The following is a 24,374-nucleotide window of genomic DNA, read 5'->3' as shown; positions in this document are numbered from 1 at the left end:
TGTGTATTTTTATTTTTGGTTAAATGTCACGTGTCCAATTCTTATTAATGTAGTCAAGCCCCTGCGAAAGAGGCAAAAGGTTTTCTTTTAAGAACCCGCAGGAGATCTGCGCGTCATTGTATTAAGCTTTAGAGCGGACAAAAGAAAGCCCGAGACAAGGATGGTTCATAGTACAACCCAAGAGGGGACACGACACACACCCTGCCAAACCACCACTGGCTTGCGAAAGCTACTCTATCTCTCTCGCTGTCCCGCCGCGGGTAACCAACCAAGACGTCCACTCGTCTAGGGTGGACGTCATGGGCAAGCCCTTGTTTTCGAAGACACGCGCATTGCGCTCCAACCAGAGGGCCCTTATGGCGAGCATGATTAGCGAGTTTGCTTCTCTCCTTCTTCCTGCACCAAAACGGGAGGCAACCTGAACCCACCAGTCACCTATACCCAGGTTGCCCCCCCCCCCGGCACGATATCGGGAAGGGTGAGGCGCTGCACTAACCCTCGCCATATGCCCTGCGCATAGCTGCAGTGCAGGGAGATATGGTCGATAGTCTCGTCGGCGACGTCGCAGAGCAGGCACAAGATGTGGGATGGGAGGCCCCGTCTGAGCCGCCGGTCAGCCAACACCGTCGTCTTAGCGCAAGCCAAGCATGGAACCGGTGCTTGAGTGGTGCGAAGGAAGCCCAGATCAAGGGCGCCGCCGTGAGCCCGATGGTGCCATGGAAGAGCATCCTGTAGGCAGAGCGAGAGGAGAAAGAACCATCTCCGCTCCACTTCCATCTGAAGACATCACTACCGAAGCTTTCGTCGCAGACAATAGCCACCGCGTGTACCGCATCCCATAGCCGTAGGTACTGCACCGTGGCGTCCACTGATAGCTCGCTGGCGATATCGAGCACCCACGCGTTGTTTTCGAGGCCCTCCCGGATAGATCGCCGTTTGCGGAACGCCGGCTTGACGAGCTTCATCAGCGCGGGCGCGATGGCCCCAGCGGTGAGGCCGGCCAGCCAGGGATCCTCCCAGAAGAGGGAAGCCCTACCGTTGCCCACAACGACCTCCACAGACGCATTGAAGAGGGCCCAGGAGTCCGGACCAACGTGTAGGTTCAGGCCAGCCCATGGCTTGGTAGCCTCCGTCTTCTGAAACCAGATCCAACGCGAGCGCAGCGCCGTGTTCATGCGACGCAGGTCTAGCAGCCCAAGCCCACCCAATGAATTGGGCTGACAAACGAGACGCCAAGCCACCTGACAGCAACCGCCCTTGGCGTCGTCATTGCCCAGCCAAAGGAAACCCCTTCTCATCTTGTCGACCGCGCGGAAAAACCAGGGGTCGAGGTCCAGCGCAAGGAGGTGGTACACTGATACGTCTCCAATCGTATCGATAATTTCTTATGTTCCATGCTACTTTATTGATGATACCTACATGTTTTATACATACTTTATGTCATATTTATGCATTTTCCGGCACTAACCTATTAACGAGATGCCGAAGAGCCAGTTGCTGTTTTCTGGTGTTTTTGGTTTCAGAAATCCTAGTAAGGAAATACTCTCGGAATTGGATGAAATCAACGCCCAGGATCTTATTTTTCCACGAAGCTTCCAGAACACCGGGGGAGATACGAAGTGGGGCGACGAGGCGACGCCACACTAGGGCGGCGCGGCCTGATACGTCTCCGACGTATCGATAATTTCTTATGTTCCATGCCACATTATTGATGATATCTACATGTTTTATGCACACTTTATGTCATATTCGTGCATTTTCTGGAACTAACCTATTAACAAGATGCCGAAGTGCCGCTTGTCGTTTCTGCTGTTTTTGGTTTCAGAAATCCTAGTAAGGAAATATTCTCGGAATTGGACGAAATCAACGCCCAGGGTCCTATTTTGCCACGAAGCTTCCAGAAGACCGAAGAGGAGACGAAGTGGGGCCACGAGGTGGCGACACCATAGGGCGGCGCGGCCCAAGCCCTGGCCGCGCCGACCTGTAGTGTGGGCCCCTCGTGACGCCCCTTGACCTGCCCTTCCGCCTACAAATAGCCTTCGTTGCGAAATCCCCAGTACCGAGAGCCACGATACGGAAAACCTTCCAGAGACGCCGCCGCCGCCAATCCCATCTCGGGGGATTCAGGAGATCGCCTCCGGCACCCTGCCGGAGAGGGGAATCATCTCCCGGAGGACTCTACGCCGCCATGGTCGCCTCCGGGGTGATGTGTGAGTAGTCTACCCCTAGACTATGGGTCAATAGCAGTAGCTAGATGGTTGTCTTCTCCCCATTGTGCTTAATTGTCGGGTCTTGTGAGCTGCCGAACATGATCAAGATCATCTATCTGTAATTCTATATGTTGTGTTTGTTGGGATCCGATGAATAGAGAATACTTGTTATGTTGATTATCAATTTATATCTATGTGTTGTTTATGATCTTGCATGCTCTCCGTTATTAGTAGATGCTCTGGCCAAGTTGATGCTAGTAACTCCAAGAGGGAGTATTTATGCTCGATAGTGGGTTCATGTCTCCGTGAATCTAGAGGAGTGACAAGAACCTCTAAGATTATGGATGTGTTGTTGCCACTAGGAATAAAACATTGGTGCTATGTTCGAGGATGTAGTTACTGATTACATTACGCGCAATACTTAATGCAATTGTCTGTTGTTAGCAACTTAATACTGGAGGGGGTTCGGATGATAACCTTAAGGTGGACTTTTTAGGCATAGATGCATGCTGGATAGCGGTCTATGTACTTTGTCGTAATTCCCAATTAAATCTCACAATACTCATCATAATATGTATGTGCATGGTCATGCCCTCTTTATTTGTCAATTGCCCAACTGTAATTTGTTCACCCAACATGCTGTTTATCTTATGGGAGAGACACCTCTAGTGAACTGTGGACCCCGGTCCAATTCTCTATACTGAAATACAATCTACTGCAATATTGTTCTACTGTTTTCTGCAAACAATCATCATCCACACTATACATCTAATCCTTTGTTACAGTAAGCCGGTGAGATTGACAACCTCGCTGTTTCGTTGGGGCAAAGTACTTGGTTTGTGTTGTGCAGGTTCCACGTTGGCGCCGGAATCCCTGGTGTTGCGCCGCACTACATCTCGCCGCCATCAACCTTCAACGTGCTTCTTGACTCCTACTGGTTCGATAAACCTTGGTTTCTAACTGAGGGAAACTTACTGCTGTACGCATCACACCTTCCACTTGGGGTTCCCAACGGTCGCGTGCTGTACGCGTGTCAAGCTAAATTTCTGGCGCCGTTGCCGGGGAGATCAAGACACGCTGCAAGGGGAGTCTCCACATCGCAATCTCTTTTACTTTGTTTTTGTCTTGCTTAGTTTTATTTACTACTTTGTTTGCTGCACTATATCAAAATACAAAAAAAAATAGTTGCTAGTTTTACTTTATTTGCTATCTTGTTTGCTATATCAAAAACACAAAAAAATTAGTTACTTATATTTGCTTTCCTTGTTTCAACATGTTTCCTTTTAATTTTACCGTAAAAAACATGCCGGTAGGGCGCGGGTCTATAATTGGGAGAAATAATATAGAAGAATTTTTCAACCATGTTAGTACCGTTGACGATTTTGAAGATAGACACTTGGTAGATCTTGCTCCTACTTATAAAATTGCTGTTGCTGCTCTAGTTCGCATGTTGGAAACTAAATTTGTTAATCTCAATCCTATAATCCAACACATGTTTCTTACACTCGGTGATATGGAAGAGGGGGAAAAGAAAGATTTTGTCTTAGAAACCCTTCTTAGAGAATTTGGGGGAATAGCGAGAGAAGCTAGAAAAGTCTTCACTAAATATAATATGCTAGGCTCTTATACCAACTTTGCCAGTACCCTTGAGAAGATGGAAAAGGAAATACAAAAGTACACTAATGAAGTTAATTATGAGGGGGATATTAAAACATCAATACCATGTAAGCTCCTAGCGATGAATGATGCACTAGAAAATAACTATGCTTGTCTTGTTCCTGAAAATTTGTTTGATGAGAGTAGCAAGCCTAAGACTAATGAAAAGGGAGACGCTAAAACTTATGTATCCAATATACTATTCTTGGCTGAGAAAACTCCAAACCCCGCTGTTGATGCACCACCCTCCGATAATACTTGATACACACTTTCTGCGCCTAGCTGAAAGGCGTTAAAGAAAAGCGCTTATGGGAGACAACCCATGGTTTTTACTACATTACTTTGTTTTTATTTTGTGTCTTGGAATTTGTTTACTACTGTAGCAACCTCTCCCTATCTTAGTTTAGTGTTTTATTGTGCCAAGTAAAGTCGTTGATAGTAAAGTTCATACTAGATTTGGATTACTACGCAGAAACAGATTTCTTTGCTGTCACGAATCTGGGCAAAATTCTCTGTAGGTAACTCAGAAAATTATGCCAATTTACGTGAGTGATCCTCAGATATGTACGCAACTTTCATTCAATTTGAGCATTTTCATTTGAGCAAGTCTGGTGCCTCGATAAAATTCGTCAATACGAACTGTTCTGTTTTGACAGATTCTGCCTTTTATTTCGCATTGCCAGTTTTGTTATGTTCGATGGATATTTCGATTCCATTGACTTTCAGTAGCTTTGTGCAATGTCCAGAAGTGTTAAGAATGATTATGTCACCTCTGAACATGTATATTTTGATTGTGCACTAACCCTCTAATGAGTTGTTCTAAGTTTGGTGTGGAGGAAGTTTTCAAGGATCAAGAGAGGGAGATGATACAACATGATCAAGGAGAGTGAAAGCTCTAAGCTTGGGGATGCCCCGGTGGTTCACCCCTGCATATATCAAGAAGACTCAAGCGTCTAAGCTTGGGGATGCCCAAGGCATCCCCTTCTTCATCGACAACATTATCAGGTTCCTCCCCTGAAACTATATTTTTATTCCATCACATCTTATGTGCTTTTCTTGGAGCGTCGGTTTGTTTTTGTTTTTGTTTTGTTTGAATAAAATGGATCCTAGCATTCACTTTGTGGGAGAGAGACACGCTCCGCTGTAGCATATGGACAAGTATGTCCTTAGGCTCTACTCATAGTATTCATGGCGAAGTTTCTTCTTCGTTAAATTGTTATATGGTTGGAATTGGAAATGATACATGTAGTAATTTGCTAAAATGTCTTGGATAATGTGATACTTGGCAATTGTTGTGCTCATGTTTAAGCTCTTGCATCATATACTTTGCACCCATTAATGAAGAAATACATAGAGCATGCTAAAATTTGGTTTGCATATTTGGTCTCTCTAAGGTCTAGATAATTTCTAGTATTGAGTTTGAACAACAAGGAAGACGGTGTAGAGTCTTATAATATTTTCAATATGTCTTTTATGTGAGTTTTGCTGCACCGCTTCATCCTTGTGTTTGTTTCAAATAGCCATGCTAGCCTAAACCTTGTATCGAGAGGGATTACTTCTCATGCATCCAAAATACTTGAGCCAACCACTATGCCATTTGTGTCCACCATACCTACCTACAACATGGTATTTCTCCGCCATTCCAAAGTAAATTGCTTGAGTGCTACCTTTAAATTTCTATCCTCCACCTTTACAATATATAGCTCATGGGACAAATAGCTTAAAAACTATTGTGGTATTGAATATGTACTTATGCACTTTATCTCTTATTAAGTTGCTCGTTGTGCGATAACCATGTTCACTGGGGACGCCATCAACTACTCTTTGTTGAATATCATGTGAGTTGCTATGCATGTTCGTCTTGTCTGAAGTAAGGGCGATCTACCACCTTATGGTTAGAGCATGCATATTGTTAGAGAAGAACATTGGGCCGCTAACTAAAGCCATGATCCATGATGGAAGTTTCAGTTTTGGACATATATCCTCAATCTCAAATGAGAAAATTAATTGTTGCTACATGCTTATGCATAAAAGAGGAGTCCATTATCTGTTGTCTATGTTGTCCCGGTATGGATGTCTAAGTTGAGAATAATCAATATCATGTGAGTTGCTATGCATGTTCGTCTTGTCTGAAGTAAGGGCGATCTACCACCTTATGGTTAGAGCATGCATATTGTTAGAGAAGAACATTGGGCCGCTAACTAAAGCCATGATCCATGATGGAAGTTTCAGTTTTGGACATATATCCTCAATCCCAATGTTCTTTGTTGAATATCATGTGAGTTGCTATGCATGTTCGTCTTGTCTGAAGTAAGGGCGATCTACCACCTTATGGTTAGAGCATGCATATTGTTAGAGAAGAACATTGGGCCGCTAACTAAAGCCATGATCCATGATGGAAGTTTCAGTTTTGGACATATATCCTCAATCTCAAATGAGAAAATTAATTGTTGCTACATGCTTATGCATAAAAGAGGAGTCCATTATCTGTTGTCTATGTTGTCCCGGTATGGATGTCTAAGTTGAGAATAATCAATAGCGAGAAATCCAATGCGAGCTTTCTCCTTAGACCTTTGTACAGGCGGCATAGAGGTACCCCTTTGTGATACTTGGTTAAAACATGTGCATTGCGATAATCCCGGTAGTCCAAGCTAATTAGGACAAGGTGCGAGCACTATTAGTATACTATGCATGAGGGTTGCAACTTGTAAGATATAATTTACATGATACATATGCTTTATTACTACCGTTGACAAAATTGTTTCTTGTTTTCAAAACCAAAGCTCTAGCACAAATATAGCAATCGATGCTTTCCTCTTTGAAGGACCATTCTTTTACTTTTATTGTTAAGTCAGTTCACCTATCTCTCTCCACCTCAAGAAGAAAACACTTGTGTGAACTTGTTGCGGTCAGAAACCCACCGGCGAGCAGCGACGGGCAACACAGGAGAGCCGGGAGGCTCCCAGGACTGCGGCTGGCCCTGGTCCCTCCGAGCGACGGCCCGCAAAGACTTCGGCACGCACGTCCGATGCTGATGCAAGGGCGTGCCACCTGACCTATACCTGGTCAGGAAGGTGATGGAGATGCCTCGCTTAGTTTCCTGCATGGCATACATGTAAACATTAAATACGAGCCTCGATCGGCTCTCAGGTTGTCCTGTGAATCGGCTCAAAGAGCCGATCCACCCATGATTCGCACAAGGTGTACGAATATATGGTGGTCCTGCTTGATCGAAATAAAGCTAAAACGACCTACTACGATTTAGGGTTTTCACCGCATAATCGGAACATCCTACTCGTGATTGAGCCTCGCGGCCACGCACGGTGTTCGTAAGCCAATCCTAGACAAGGCCTAAAAACCAACACGAAGTTGATCCCGGGAACATCCTGTCTAGGGCTAGCAAACTACACCCTACGCGCCGCTGGATCCTTCAACCCTTTGTAAGGCCTAACTATGCAGATATTAAACTAATCCTTGAAGAACAAGGAGCAACCATAACGGATCGGATCTACTAAATAATGATCAAGCGGGGTGCCGCCCCTACACCTAAGATAGGTGTAAGGGCGGCTAGATGTCTAAGGGTTGCACGACGATAGCATATGATACGATGAACAATGCTAACCCTAACACATCTAAGATAACTACGTTGCTCGCCATCAAAAAGGCTTCAGTACGAGCAACGCATGAACAGCGAATAAACTTGTACTGCCTAGATCGCAAGATGCGATCTAGGCAGCATGATGCTTACCCGAAAGAAACCCTCGAGACAAGGGAGTTGGCGATGCGCCTAGATTGGTTTGTGGTGAACGTGATTGTTGTTTATTTCATAAACCCTAGATACATATTTATAGTCCGTAGACTTTCTAACGTGGGAATAATCCCAACCGTGCACGAGCCAAACTCTATCTAATCAACACGCATCCTACTATATTACAGATACACGGGCCAGCTAGCCCAAACTTTGCATATAAGGCCGATTCACGTATATTCTTCCATGTATAATCTTCAAGCCCATCTTGATCGCGGCCCACCCCTGACTCGGTCAAATTCTGGTGATAACACATGCCCCCCTGGTTTTGGAATTGATAATTCCAAAATCACTCTGCTTTTTCTTCGTCGTGTCATGTCGTGGCAGAACCATCGCAGTATCCTTCATCATGATGCCCTGCCTCTTCCACTTCTCCGCGTGATCTGGCAAATTTATTCCTGCTGGGCACCACCTCCTCGGAAACTGCTGTGGCATTGAATCTCCACAATATCCCCTTTATTTAACTGTGCCGAATGGTTCGCCACTTTATCCCCTTGCTCTGCTCCGGTCATCGGCACCTAAAAACCCCTCTTCCCCTGCAGCAATGTCATCCTCTTCCTCCATCTCCTCAGGCCTCTCCCTCCAGTCTTCCTCCTCGAGCGAGCAGGAGTGGAACTTTGATCATGTGCCAGACGGCCCACCCGAAGCACTCGTCGGGTCAGATGGTGACCTACCTCTGACCGATGGGGAAGACGACCTCAAGTTCCTCATCGAAGGGGAGCTGAAGAGCGAAAGCGAAGACGACCTCCACCCCTGGGTGAAACCCACCTCCTCCGACGGGAAGGAGGAAGAAGAAGAAGTAGAGGAAGAAGAGGAAAAGGAGGAGGATGATTCCTCCTCCTCCGCTGGGTACCCGCCGGCAAAGCGATTCAGCGCTTGGGCGGACAGCGAGGATGATGATGATGACAAGGAAGAAGAGGCCCCGGCCGAGGGCTGGGGTAGCAGCGACGAGGAACTCTCCGGAAGCAGCGCCGACGGCAGCGATGCCGACGACGAGGACAGCGAGGACTAGTAAAGTAGGACTAGTAGCCCCTGAGCAATCGGCTCTTCTTTTGTTTTCCCTTTCTTGAGCAATCGGCTCTTCTTTTGTAAAAACCCCTCTTATTATGAAGAAGAACTTCTCATCTGATTCTGTCCTTTCACCAAATTTACCGATTGCTAAAATAAGTCAACAAATTACGAGCCGACGGCAGCGCACCGGTCCTTGCCATGAAAACGCGAGCAGAGCCAACTCTATTGTTTATCCAAATGGTAATCTGTGGCCTGTCCGCAAGGGCAAAACCCAATTCCCCAAAACACCACTTGAACAGATCCAACCCACGGCCATACGAACCTCAGATGTCAATCGCGCAGGTTCGCAACTGCAATGCATCCATGGGCAGCACCATCCAAAGCCAACGCTATGGTTCCCAGCCTGAAGGTGATCCTTAACTGCCCCTTACTGTCCGAACATAGCGCCTTGCTCTATCTTTTCACAGCAACAGAGACGGTTCTGACTCTGTAGATGATGGCGGCTTCCCTTTCAGCAGCTCTAGTAGTCTTCCACTGCAACAACTCACCGCTTTCGAAGAAGGTTATGATGCAGGGTCAGCCGACGACACTCCAATCGGCTTCCAAAAACAGAGCATCTACCAGGCCAGCTGCCCCCCCCCCCCCGAGCCTCAGTCAAGGCGAGACTAGCGGTGAGGATGCACAGATCAAACAAAGGGCTTTGAGCTCAGGTAATCTGAGACAGCCACCATGCAGAGTCAGCCAAACTTGCCCCCATTGATCACCTTTCTTCCGCTGAAAGCCGATGTTGTAGACGAAACACCAACAGCTTAATGAGAAATAGGCTGCCTTGCATGCCAAACTGATGCTTCTGACAGTACTGCTGAACTGGCGCAAAGGGTTGGAAGTCCTCGAAGAGAAGGTTCGGGTACCGAAATCGGCTCCTTGCAGCTGAGACAGCTCTCATTGTTCACCCCCTCGAGGAAGCAGAAGGCCTCACAGCTGAACTGGGTTTTGGCGAAAAATACACGCAGCAGGTAGATCCTGTGTAATTGTACTAGAGTCGATGGTTGTACATCGGCTTTGTTTCTTAGCTCTAAAGTCGATGTCCGTGCATCGGCTGTATACCATGAAATTTTTTTTTACTGGCCGATTTTTTCTATCGGCCCCCAATATTTCACTGCACATATGTTCATCTGCACACGTTCATCTGACTAAGTGCCCCCGAGCCGAATCTGCCAGGTAACTGCGGATATCGGCTCTGTAGTTAGCCAAGGCACTGTATTTGAACGTCGGCTCCGTTAGGACTAATGTTGGCTCTCATCAGCCGACGTAAAACCGCTGCCCATCAGATCGACGTTGAACACAGGCAGAATGTGTGGTGAAGATAATTTTGGCCGATTGCTGGAATCGGCCTCCACGTTGATCGAATCGCTCAATGAAGGTTTTGCAATGTTCCTCCATAGATATTTGGGGCCGATCCCAAGGATCGGCCTCGCCACGTTTGCCCATCGGTTCGTTCTTGCTACACGGTCAGGCCGGTGGATAAGACCAGCCTAACCCCATCCTTTGTCACGTCGATGCGCTCGCAGTCGTCCAAATTGATGCCTGAGAGTGGCTCTTGGCCTGCTGTTTCCCAAGCGTTCATGCCAGCCGTCGAAATCTCGGCTGAGTCATCTGCATGGACGACCTCTACCTCATCTCCATCCCACTGTATTACGCATTGGTGCATCGTGGATGGAATGCAACAGTTGGCGTGGATCCAATCTCTTCCTAGCAGGACAGCATAGGTGCTCTTGCTGTCGACGATAAAGAACGTCGTAGGGATGGTTTTCCTTCCTACGGTCAGATCCACGTTCAGAACACCTTGTGCGTCAGATGCTTGGCCGTTGAAATCGCTCAGTGTCACGTTGGTCTTGATCAGATCCGAGCTAGAGCGTCCCAACCGACGTAGCATGGAGTATGGCATAATGTTGACTGCCGCTCCGGTGTCCACCAGCATCTTGTTGACAGGCTGCCCATTGATATAACCACGCAAGTACAGGGCCTTCAGATGTCTGTAGCTTCTTTCTCGTGGCTTCTCAAAGATAACCGGCCGTGGGCCGCAGTCAAGTTGTGCCACAGGTGCCTCGTCTAATCCTGGAGCACTAAACTCCGTCGGAAGGATGAACACCATGTTTGTGCCAGCCGATGTTTCATCATCGGCTTTCCTTCTTGGGGCGCCACTCCATTTTTTGTGGTCGACCCTCTTCATCCAGGGTTCGCTGAATTTTCGCGGCCAGATCAGGCCGCGCCTTCCTTAGCGTGTGCAGGTATAACCTTTCGGCTTCCTCCAAGCCACGCAGTCGCTGAACCCTACGCTTTTGGGAACGGCTGAGTCCATCAGGGCACCACCTTGGCCGGTGGTACCTGTCTTCTTCTTCTTCATCATCGTCTTCCAAATCCTCGAGATCTTCCACCCGAGGGGACTCAGCGTGCTTGTTCCGAGGCGGGAGAGGCCCTAGACGTTTGAACACGGACACGTTAGCTGCATCCTTTCTCTTCTGTCTACATTCTGGGCAGTTGCCGATTGTAGGTAATTGGCTCATTCCTGAATCCCAGCAGTGCCTGAAGAAGGGACAGTCCCAGTGCCTATCATCGTCGTCTTGCTCCCTCGACTTTTCCTTGGCACGGCGCTCGTACTCCTCCTCATCGCGATCATGCCGACGACGCCTCCTGGCGTCCCTAGCCAGACGTTCTCTTTCACCATCGTCGTTGGGTCCTCGGTGTTGGTCATATTGACTCACATACTTGTTGAGGAGGTGATCAGAGAGAGGTCGCTGATATCTCACATTCCTCACTTCTCCCTCTGTGATGTAGCGCTTGCCATCGTAACGGAGCCGATCGCGTGGAGCGGCTTCCTCTGTGTCCTTGCTATGAGAGCAGCTGCCCTCGTCTCCGTCCTTGCCAGAGTGGTGTCCAGATCCTACCATGTTGATGTTGAACGAGAATCCTGGCTGGCACCCTCCAGGGTAAGTGCACTCCACCATGTTAACGGCGGGGAAGGGGTGGGTGTCGACCTTCATGGCGTACTGGTTGAAAATTAGACGTCCTTGTTCTATCGCCATTTGGATCTGCTGACGCCACACCCTGTAGTCGTTGGTGGTATGGGAGAACGAGTTATGCCATTTGCAGTATGGCTTTCCGTTCAGCTCCTGTACCGTGGGGATTTTGAGGCCTTCGGGTAACTTCAACTGCTTCTCCTTGAGTAAGAGGTCGAAGATTTGCTCAGTTTTAGTCACGTCAAAATCGAACCCTCTGGGCGGACCTGGTGGCTTAACCCATTTGCAGGACACGGGGGTTGCCCCCCGAGTCCATTCAGCCACTGCTACCTCTTGATCTCCCGCAGAGCCTTCGTCTTCATCTGCCTCAACCAGGACTACCGCACGCTTGAATTTGTCCTGGTACAAGTCCGGGTGGCGCTGTTCATATAACGACGCTTCGAACCATGTGCGCCGATGAAGGGTAGTCTGCTTGGGAGGCCATATCCTTGATTGGTGATGCAAGGCCCACCACCGCCAACTCGATCGCTTCTTTTTCAGTCACACGAGCCAAATAACATCGGTTCCTAACAAGTCCGAAGCGCCGGACGTATTACGCCACAGTTTCTCCACGCTTCTGACGTACTTGTGCTAGATCGGCAATGCCGGCCTCGGAAGCCTCTGAGTGATACTGCATGTGGAACTGCTCTTCCAACTGCTTCCACGTCCGGATTGAGTCTGGTGGCAGCGATGTGTACCACCCGAAAGCCGATCCTGTGAGGGACTGTGCGAAAAACCTCACACGCAGCTCATCTGCTGCTGAGATCGTGCCCAGCTGTGCCAAATATCGGCTCACATGCTCGATGGAGCTGGAACCATCTGATCCATTAAACTTGGAGAAATCAGGGAGCCGATATTTGGGTGGTAGCGGGATCAACTCGTACTCGTTGGGGTATGGCTTGGAATAGCCGATTGTCCTCCTTTTCGGCACCATGCCGAACTGGTCTCTCAGTATGGTACTGATTTGATCCGCGGTGCTGGCTGCAGGAGTCGAACTCTGAAGATTCGCCGGAGTGGCATACTTAGCCAGCCATGCTTGCTTTTCCATCTCTGAGCCAACTGCAGGAGCTGAGCTCTGGAGGTTTGTTGGAGTGGCGTACTTAGCTAGCCACGTCTCGCTTCTCAAGATCTGTCGCTGAAGTTCCTCCTGCTTTCCGTAAGTCCGCTGCCGCAGATGCGGTTTGTGAGTGCCCGATTCTGCAGTCTGGCACATATGTGCACGTGTATCCGTGAGGGATCTCCTTAGGCGCCTCATGCAAGAACTGGTAGTCGCTAGGGTCACCACCGATCTTGTAGACGACGTATGCCGGTGAATTCGGCACTTCTGGTGCTGCCAACGCGAATGGCAGCGGTGGACGGGACTGGAGTGGCATCTCTCCTTGGTAAGTCCCGAGAGCTGGTCCTGACGGAGAGTACTGATGCCTCATGATTTTCTGGATCACCCGAAGAGCGACACGCTCCAAAGTGTTCACCAGGCTCTCAGAATGGCGGTGCAGCGAGTGAGCTACCATGTAGTTAATCTCCTGACGCAGGGACCTGGTGCGTTCTTCTGACGGGGCGGACAGGTCCACTCCATCGAGCGCGCCTTCAGGTGAGAACCCTTTCCACCTGATGCCATGTGAGCGGGTTCTGTGAAAAGAGCCGATGAGGTCGGCTTCGAGGATTGCTTTGACCTCGTCATACTTCTTCTTGAGCTCCTCGGTCAGATCCTCGTACGTGACTGGAGTGCCGTCCGCCATCTCAGATGTAGATGGCGATGTGGTTGATGTCGAAGACTGTCCCACCGGGCGTGCCAGAATGTGTTGCGGTCAGAAACCCACCGGCGAGCAGCGACGGGCAACACAGGAGAGCCGGGAGGCTCCCAGGACTGCGGCTGGCCCTGGTCCCTCCGAGCGACGGCCCGCAAAGACTTCGGCACGCACGTCCGATGCTGATGCAAGGGCGTGCCACCTGACCTATACCTGGTCAGGAAGGTGATGGAGATGCCTCGCTTAGTTTCCTGCATGGCATACACGTAAACATTAAATACGAGCCTCGATCGGCTCTCAGGTTGTCCTGTGAATCGGCTCAAAGAGCCGATCCACCCATGATTCGCACAAGGTGTACGAATATATGGTGGTCCTGCTTGATCGAAATAAAGCTAAAACGACCTACTACGATTTAGGGTTTTCACCGCATAATCGGAACATCCTACTCGTGATTGAGCCTCGCGGCCACGCACGGTGTTCGTAAGCCAATCCTAGACAAGGCCTAAAAACCAACACTAAGTTGATCCCCGGAACATCCTGTCTAGGGCTAGCAAACTACACCCTACGCGCCGCTGGATCCTTCAACCCTTTGTAAGGCCTAACTATGCAGATATTAAACTAATCCTTGAAGAACAAGGAGCAACCATAACGGATCGGATCTACTAAATAATGATCAAGCGGGGTGCCGCCCCTACACCTAAGATAGGTGTAAGGGCGGCTAGATGTCTAAGGGTTGCACGACGATAGCATATGATATGATGAACAATGCTAACCCTAACACATCTAAGATAACTACGTTGCTCGCCATCAAAAAGGCTTCAGTACGAGCAACGCATGAACAGCGAATAAACTTGTACTGCCTAGATCGCAAGATGCGATCCAGGCAGCATGATGCTTACCCGGAAGAAACCCTCGAGACAAGGGAGTTGGCGATGCGCCTAGATTGGTTTGTGGTGAACGTGATTGTTGTTTATTTCATAAACCCTAGATACATATTTATAGTCCGTAGACTTTCTAACGTGGGAATAATCCCAACCGTGCACGAGCCAAACTCTATCTAATCAACACGCATCCTACTATATTACAGATACACGGGCCAGCTAGCCCAAACTTTGCATATAAGGCCGATTCACGTATATTCTTCCATGTATAATCTTCAAGCCCATCTTGATCGCAGCCCACCCCTGACTCGGTCAAATTCTGGTGATAACAGAACTGTGCATTGATTCCTACATACTTGCATATTGCACTTGTTATATTACTCTATGTTGACAATATCCATGAGATATACATGTTATAAGTTGAAAGCAACCGCTGAAACTTCATCTTCCTTTGTGTTGCTTCAATACCTTTACTTTGAATTATTGCTTTATGAGTTAACTCTTATGCAAGACTTATTGATGCTTGTCTTGAAGTACTATTCATGAAAAGTCTTTGCTATATGATTCACTTGTTTACTCATGTCATATACATTGTTTCGATCGCTGCATTCACTACATATGCTTTACAGATAGTATGATCAAGATTATGATGGCATGTCACTCCAGAAATTATCTTTGTTTATCGTTTACCTGCTCGGGACGAGCAGGAACTAAGCTTGGGGATGCTGATACGTCTCCGACGTATCGATAATTTCTTATGTTCCATGCCACATTATTGATGATATCTACATGTTTTATGCACACTTTATTTCATATTCGTGCATTTTCTGGAACTAACCTATTAACAAGATGCCGAAGTGTCAATTTCTGTTTTCTGCTGTTTTTGGTTTCAGAAATCCTAGTAAGGAAATATTCTCGGAATTGGACGAAATCAACGCCCAGGGTCCTATTTTGCCACGAAGCTTCCAGAAGACCAAAGAGGAGACGAAGTGGGGCCACGAGGTGGCGACACCATAGGGCGGCGCGGCCCAAGCCCTGGCCACGCCGACCTGTAGTGTGGGCCCCTCGTGACGCCCCTTGACCTGCCCTTCCGCCTACAAATAGCCTTCGTTGCGAAACCCCCAGTACCGAGAGCCACGATACGGAAAACCTTCCAGAGACGCCGCCGCCGCCAATCCCATCTCGGGGGATTCAGGAGATCGCCTCCGGCACCCTGCCGGAGAGGGGAATCATCTCCCGGAGGACTCTACGCCGCCATGGTCGCCTCCGGAATGATGTGTGAGTAGTCTACCCCTGGACTATGGGTCCATAGCAGTAGCTAGATGGTTGTCTTTTCCCCATTGTGCTTAATTGTCGGGTCTTGTGAGCTGCCGAACATGATCAAGATCATCTATCTGTAATTCTATATGTTGTGTTTGTTGGGATCCGATGAATAGAGAATACTTGATATGTTGATTATCAATTTATATCTATGTGTTGTTTATGATCTTGCATGCTCTCCATTATTAGTAGATGCTCTGGCCAAGTTGATGCTAGTAACTCCAAGAGGGAGTATTTATGCTCGATAGTGGGTTCATGTCTCCGTGAATCTGGAGGAGTGACAAGAACCTCTAAGATTATGGATGTGCTGTTGCCACTAGGGATAAAACATTGGTGCTATGTTCGAGGATGTAGTTACTGATTACATTACGCGCAATACTTAATGCAATTGTCTGTTGTTAGCAACTTAATACTGGAGGGGGTTCGGATGATAACCTGAAGGTGGACTTTTTAGGCATAGATGCATGCTGGATAGCGGTCTATGTACTTTGTCGTAATGCCCAATTAAATCTCACAATACTCATCATAATATGTATGTGCATGGTCATGCCCTCTTTATTTGTCAATTGCTCAACTGTAATTTGTTCACCCAACATGTTATTTATCTTATGGGAGAGACACCTCTAGTGAACTGTGGACTCCGGTCCAATTCTCTATACTGAAATACAATCTACTGCAATACTGTTCTACTGTTTTCTGCAAACAATCATCATCCACACTATACATCTAATCCTTTGTTACAGTAAGCCGGTGAGATTGACAACCTCGCTGTTTCGTTGGGGCAAAGTACTTGGTTTGTGTTGTGCAGGTTCCACATTGGCGCCGGAATCCCTGGTGTTGCGCCGCACTACATCTCGCCGCCATCAACCTTCAACGTGCTTCTTGACTCCTACTGGTTCGATAAACCTTGGTTTCTAACTGAGGGAAACTTACTGTTGTACGCATCACACCTTCCACTTGGGGTTCCCAACGGTCGCGTGCTGTACGCGTGTCACGGCCCAGGCCCTGGCCGCGCCGGCCTACTGTGTGGGCCCCTCGCGTCACCCCTAAACCTACCTCTTCGCCTATAAGAAGCCTTCGTCGATAATAATTCCAGTACCGAGAGCCACGATACGAAAAACCTTCCAGAGACGCCGCCGCCGCCAATCCCATCTCGGGGGATTCAGGAGATCACCTCCGGCACCCTGCCGGAGAGGGGAATCATCTCCCGGAGGACTCTTCACCGCCATGGTCGCCTCCGGAGTGATGTGTGAGTAGTTCACCCCTGGACTATGGGTCCATAGCAGTAGCTACATGGTTGTCTTCTCCTAATTGTGCTATCATTGTTGGATCTTGTGAGCTGCCTAACATGATCAAGATCATCTATCTGTAATGCTACATGTTGCGTTTGTTGGGATCCGATGAATAGTGAATGCTATGTTATGTTGATTATCAATCTATCATGTATGTGTTGTTTATGATCTTGCATGCTCTCCGTTGCTAGTAGAGGCTCTGGCCAAGTTTTTGCTTGTAACTCCAAGAGGGAGTATTTATGCTCGATAGTGGGTTCATGCCTCCATTAAATCTGGGACAGTGACAGAAAGTTCTAAGGTTGTGGATGTGCTGTTGCCACTAGGGATAAAACATCAATGCTATGTCTAAGGATATATTTATTGATTACATTACGCACCATACTTAATGCAATTGTCTGTTGTTTGCAACTTAATACTGGAGGGGGTTCGGATGATAACCTGAAGGTGGACTTTTTAGGCATAGATGCATGCTGGATAGCGGTCTATGTACTTTGTCGTAATGCCCAATTAAATCTTACACTAATCATCATAACATGTATGTGCATGTTCATGCCCTCTTTATTTGTCAATTCCCAACTGTAATTTGTTCACCCAACATGCTTATTCTTATGGGAGAGACACCTCTAGTGAACTGTGGACCCCGGTCCATTCTTTTACATCGAATACAATCTATTGCAATACTCGTTCTACTGTTCTCTGCAAACATCATCATCCACACTATACATCTAATCCTTTGTTACAACAAGCCGGTGAGATTGACAACCTCATTGTTACGTTGGGACAAGTACTTTGGTTGTGTTGTGCAGGTTCCACGTTGGCGCCGGAATCCCTGGTGTTGCGCCGCACTACACGCCGCCGCCATCAACGTTCAACGTGCTTCTTGGCTCCTACTGGTTCGATAAACCTTGGTTTCTTACTGAGGGAAAACTTGCCGATGTACGCATCACACCTTCCTCTCTGGGTTCCCAACGGGCACGTTGACTGCGCGCCAGCATCAAGACTTTTTCTGGCGCCGTTGCCGGGGAACGAAGGAAAGCTACACCATTTCCTCCTTCGTCAACCACGCGCCAGTCCTGGACAGCATCAAGTATTTTCTGCCGCCGTTGCCGGGGAGATCAAGACACGCTGCAAGGGGAGTCTCCACTTCCAATCTCTTTACTTTGTTTTTGTCTTGCTTTACTTTTATTTACTACTTTGTTTGCTGCATTATATCAAAACACAAAAAAAATTAGTTGCTAGCTTTACTTTATTTACTGTCTTGTTTGCAATCTCTATATTAAAAACACAAAAAAATTAGTTACTTGCATTTACCTTATTTTTGTTACTATGACTAGTCCTGTAGTTGTTACTCTGTCACCCGAGGAATCGATCTTCACTTTTAAACAAAGGGGTGAAGAGGGTTTTAAAGAAGCTTGGTCTAGAATTTTTGATTCTTATAATAAAACTGAACCTAAAATGACACTAAGTTTGCTTCTTAGTAATTTTTATTTTGGGCTTATTCTTCGCTATAGATATGCCTTAGATGTTGTAGTGGGAGGAGATTTCCTTCATTGTGATGGGGATCAAGCTTTTAATGCCATAAAAAAATTGGTTGCATCATCTAGCTCCACTAATAATTATGATCCATCCCTTGTTAGTGTCTATAATAGATTGAATACTCTTGAGACACATGTATCTTGCTTGAAAGAAGGGTATGGTCGGATTCGTGAGCATTTTGATTATGTTCCTATAAACTCTGAACCATCAATGTGGGACCCCACTATTAAATTTACTATTGATGGTAAAAATTTTGATGCTCGTTGTGATATTATGACTGAATTTTGCCTTATGCCTAAAAGTATTTATAAATCTTTGACACTCTGGGGACTTACCGAAGGAGGAGAAGGAATAACTCTCACTGATAACTCTGTTATAATTCCCAAGAGAATAGCTGAAGGAGTATTCACAAACCTTTTTGGAAAAACGGTATCCACTGATTATCTCGTTATTGAATGTGTTGGTACATGACAAATCACACTTGGAAGATCCCTGCTAGAGCTCTTCGGAGTAACCATAGATGTGGAAAAAGGCACTCTAAGTTCCTCCATACCTGGATGCCATCATATATTCCCTAAACCAAAGAGTAAGAAGGGTAAGCGTAGAGCCAATGGTAAGAATGCCAATGCTTCATCTCTTGATAATACTTGATACACACTTTCTGCGCCTAGCTGAAAGGCGTTAAAGAAAAGCGCTTATGGGAGACAACCCATGATTTTACTACAGCACTTTTGTTTTATATTTGAGTCTTGGAAGTTGTTACTACTGTAGAAACCTCTCCTTATCTTAATTTTGTTGCATTGTTGTGCCAAGTAAAGTCTTTGATAGTAAGGTTCATACTAGATTTGGATTACTGCGCAGAAACAGATTTCTTGCTGTCACGAATCTGGGTTGAATTCTCTATAGGTAACTCAGAAAATTCTGCCAATTTACGTGAGTGATCCTCAGATATGTACGTAACTTTCATTCAATTTGAGCATTTTTATTTGAGTAAGTCTGGTGCCTCTTAAAAATTCGTCTTTACGGACTGTTCTGTTTTGACAGATTCTGCCTTTTATTTCACATTGCCTGTTTTGCTATGCTTGATGGATTTCTTTGTTCCATTAACTTTCAGTAGCTTTGTGCAATATCCAGAAGTGTTAAGAATGATTATGTCACCTCTGAACATGTGAATTTTGATTATGCACTAACCCTCCAATGAGTTGTTTTGAGTTTGGTGTGGAAGAAGTTTTCAAGGATCAAGAGAGGAGGATGATACAATATGATCAAGGAGAGTGAAAGCTATAAGCTTGGGGATGCCCCGGTGGTTCACCCCTGCATATTTCAAGAAGACTCAAGCATCTAAGTTGGGGATGCCCAAGGCATCCCCTTCTTCATCGACAACATTATCAGGTTCCTCTAGTGAAACTATATTTTTATTCTGTCATATCTTATGTACTTTGCTTGGAGCGTCTGTTTGTTTTTGTTTTGTTTTGTTTGAATAAAGTTTGATCCTAGCATTCATTGTGTGGGAGAGAGACACGCTCCGCTGTTGCATATGGACAAATATGTCCTTGGCTTTACTCATAATGTTCATGACGAAGGTTGAACTGCTTCGTTAATTGTTATATGGTTGGAAACGGGAAATGCTACATGTGGTAATTGGTAGAATGTCTTGAATAATTTGATACTTGGCAATTGTTGTGCTCATAAAGATCATGTTTAAGCTCTTGCATCATATACTTTGCACCTATTAGTGAAGAAATACATAGAGCTTGTTGAAATTTGGTTTGCATGATTGGTCTCTCTAAAGTCTAGATATTTTCTAGTAAGGGATTGAGCAACAAGGATGACAGTGTAGAGTCTTATAATGCTTGCAATATGTTTTTATGTGAGTTTTGCTGTACCGGTTCATACTTGTGTTTGTTTCAAATAACCTTGCTAGCCTAAGCCTTGTATTGAGAGGGAATACTTCTCGTGCATCCAAATCCTTGAGCCAATAACTATGCCATTTGTGTCCACCATACCTACCTACTACATGGTATTTCTCCGCCATTCTAAAGTAAATTGCTTGAGTGCTACCTTTAAATTTCTATCCTTTATCTTTGCAATATATAGCTCATGGGACAAATAGCCTAAAAACTATTATGGTATTGAATATGTACTTATGTATCTTATTTCTTATTAAGTTGCTTGTTGTGCGATAACCATGTTCCTGGGGACGCCATCAACTACCTTTGTTGAATATCATGTGAGTTGTTATGCATGTTCGTCTTGTCTGAAGTAAGGGCGATTTACCATGAGTTGAACGGTTTGAGCATGCATATTGTTAGAGAAGAACATTGGGCCGCTAACTAAAGCCATGATCCATGGTGGAAGTTTCAGTTTTGGACAACAAACCTCAAATCTCTTATGAGAATATTATTTGTTGTTGAATGCTTAAGCATTAAAGAGGAGTCCATTATCTGTTGTCTATGTTGTCCCGGTATGGATGTCTAAGTTGAGAATAATCAAAAGCGAGAAATCCAATGCGAGCTTTCTCCTTAGACCTTTGTACAGGCGGCATAGAGGTGCCCCTTTGTGATACTTGGTTAAAACATATGTATTACGGTGATAATCCAGGTAATCCGAGCTAATTAGGACAAGGTGTGGGCACTATTGGTATACTATGCATGAGGCTTGCAACTTGTAGGATATAATTTACATAACACATATGTTTTATTAGTACCGTTGACAAAATTGTTTCTTGTTTTCAAAATAAAAGCTCTAGCACAAATATAGCAATCGATGCTTCCCTCATCAAAGGGCCATTCTTTTACTTTTATGTTGAGTCAGTTTACCTATTTCCTCCCATCTCAAGAAGCAAACACTTGGGTTAACTGTGCATTGATTCTCACATACTTGCATATTTGCATTCATCATATTACTTTATGTTGACAACTATCCATGAGGTATATATGTTACAAGTTGAAAGCAACCGCTGAAACTTAATCTTCCTTTGTGTTGCTTCAACACCTTTACTATGAATTTATTGCTTTGTGAGTTAACTCTTATGCAAGACTTATTGATGCTTGTCTTGAAAGTACTATTTATGAAAAGTCTTTGCTACATGATTCAGTTGTTTACTCATTGTCTTTACCATTGCTTTGGATCGCTGCATTCATTACATGTACTTACAAATAGTATTGATCATAATTATGATGGCATGTCACTTTAGAAATTATCTTTGTTATCGTTTACCTACTCGGGACGAGTAGGAACTAAGCTTGGGGATGCTGATACGTCTCCAACGTATCGATAATTTCTTATGTTCCATGCTACTTTATTGATGATACCTACATGTTTTATACATACTTTATGTCATATTTATGCATTTTCCGGCACTAACCTATTAACAAGATGCCGAAGAGCCACTTGCTGTTTTCTGCTGTTTTTGGTTTCAGAAATCCTAGTTTGGAAATATTCTCGGAATTGGACGAAATCAACGCCCATGATCTTATTTTTCCACGAAGCTTCCAGAACACCGGGGGAGATACGAAGTGGGGCGACGAGGCGACGCCACACTAGGGCAGCGTGGCCCAGGCCCTGGCCGCGTCGGCCTACTGTGTGGGCCCCTCGCGTCGCCCCTAAACCTACCTCTTCGCCTATAAGAAGCCTTCGTCGATAATAATTCCAGTACCGAGAGCCACGATACGAAAAACCTTCCAGAGACGCCGCCGCCGCCAATCCCATCTCGGGGGATTCAAGAGATCGCCTCCGGCACCCTGCCGGAGAGGGGAATCATCTCCCGGAGGACTCTTCACCGCCATGGTCGCCTCCGGAGTGATGTGTGAGTAGTTCACCCCTGGACTATGGGTCCATAGCAGTAGCTAGATGGTTGTCTTCTCCTAATTGTGCTATCATTGTTGGATCTTGTGAGCTGCCTAACATGATCAAGATCATCTATCTGTAATGCTACATGTTGCGTTTGTTGGGATCCGATGAATAGTGAATGCTATGTTATGTTGATTATCAATCTATCATCTATGTGTTGTTTATGATCTTGCATGCTCTCCGTTGCTAGTAGAGGCTCTGGCCAAGTTTTTTGCTTGTAACTCCAAGAGGGAGTATTTATGCTCGATAGTGGGTTCATGCCTCCATTAAATGCAGGACAAAGGACAGAAAGTTCTAAGGTTGTGGATGTGCTGTTGCCACTAGGGATAAAACATCAATGATATGTCTAAGGATATATTTATTGATTACATTACGCACCATACTTAATGCAATTGTTTGTTGTTTGCAACTTAATACTGGAGGGGGTTCGGATGATAACCTGAAGGTGGACTTTTTAGGCATAGATGCATGCTGGATAGCGGTCTATGTACTTTGTCGTAATGCCCAATTAAATCTCACACTACTCATCATAACATGTATGTGCATGGTCATGCCCTCTTTATTTGTCAATTTCCCAACTATAATTTGTTCACCCAACATGCTTATTCTTATGGGAGAGACACCTCTAGTGAACTGTGGACCCCGGTCCATTCTTTTACATCGAATACAATCTACTGCAATACTCGTTCTACTGTTCTCTGCAAACATTATCATCCACACTATACATCTAATCCTTTGTTACAGCAAGCCGGTGAGATTGACAACCTCACTGTTACGTTGGGACAAAGTACTTTGGTTGTGTTGTGCAGGTTTCACGTTGACGCCGGAATCCCTGGTGTTCGCCGCACTACACTCCGCCGCCATCAACCTTCAACGTGCTTCTTGGCTCCTACTGGTTCGATAAACCTTGGTTTCTTACTGAGGGAAAACTTGTCGCTGTACGCATCACACCTTCCTCTTGGGGTTCCCAACGGGCACGTCGTCTGCGCGCCAGCATCATACACCAAAGAGGATGTCATAACCGCCTGCACGTAGACGGCATGCCCCTCCCGCGACATGAGCCTGGCCTTCCAATACGGCAGCTTGGCCGCCAGCTTATCAAGGACCGCCTTGAGGTCCTCCTTCCGTGGCTTCCGCAGCGACAGGGGAAGACCGAGGTAGGTGCACGGGAGGTGAGAGATGGGGCAAGGCAGCGTCGCCGACAACTCCAGTACTTCCTGTTGCGAGCAACAGATAGGCGCGGCGGAGCTCTTCTGGTAGTTTACCAGGAGCCTGGAAGTGGCCTCGAAGGATCGGAGCACCCACCCCCCCCCCCCAAATAGTCGCGAGCTCGCGGCTGCCAGGCTTGGCGAACACCACCACGTCGTCGGTGTAGAGGGAGATGCGGTGCCTGAGGCCCACCGCAGCAAGATCCGACAACAGCCCTGCCCGCACCGCGGTAGAAAAAAGGGACGGGAGCACCTCCATGGCGATGACGAAAAGCAAAGGCGAGATTGGGTCTCCCCGTCGCAGCCCTCGACCATGCCGGAACGCGTCGCCGACGACTCCGTTGATGAGCACACTCGTAGAGGCGGTGCGCAGCAGGAGCTTAATCCAACCAAGCCACCTTGTCCCGAATCCCCGCTGTCTCAGGACACTAAGCAGAAAAGGCCAAGAGATGGAATCGAACGCCTTCGCCGTGTCAACCTTGAGGAGCAAGGAAGGGATTCGCTTCCTATGCAGAAGCTTGGCCGACTCTTTGACCAGGAGGAAATTATCGTGGATGCACCTCCCACGGATGAAAGCCGTCTGGTGCGGGCCAACAAGCTGCAGCATCTCCGGTGCCAGGCGTCTTGCCAAGACCTTAGTCAACAGCCGCGCAAAGCTGTGAACCAGGCTGATGGGGCGGAAGTCCTTGTGGTCAATGGCTCCATCACGCTTAGGTATGAGGGTGATGAGAGCCTCATTAAGGTCCTCAAAACCTTGGTGCCGCCCCAACCAGATCTCGAGAAGAGCCGCCAT

General features: G+C 46.6%; 1 protein-coding gene across 1 annotated transcript; it reads right to left on the bottom strand.

The window, feature by feature from the left end:
- Positions 1–491: 491 nt before the first annotated feature.
- On the bottom strand, positions 492–24,374 carry LOC127303973 (uncharacterized). Its single transcript, XM_051334689.1, has 3 exons — positions 23,679–24,374; positions 23,396–23,590; positions 492–1,136 (listed from the first exon to the last, which is right to left on the bottom strand). Exons 1-3 carry the CDS (start codon positions 24,372–24,374, stop codon positions 492–494), a joined length of 1,536 nt encoding a protein of 511 aa, XP_051190649.1.

The sequence above is a fragment of the Lolium perenne genome, chromosome 5 (genome assembly GCF_019359855.2).
Source record: "Lolium perenne isolate Kyuss_39 chromosome 5, Kyuss_2.0, whole genome shotgun sequence".
NCBI classification, from domain to species: Eukaryota; Viridiplantae; Streptophyta; class Magnoliopsida; order Poales; family Poaceae; genus Lolium; species Lolium perenne.
Note: the sequence above shows the minus strand (reverse complement) of the source record. Positions and strands in the feature narration are given on the sequence as shown.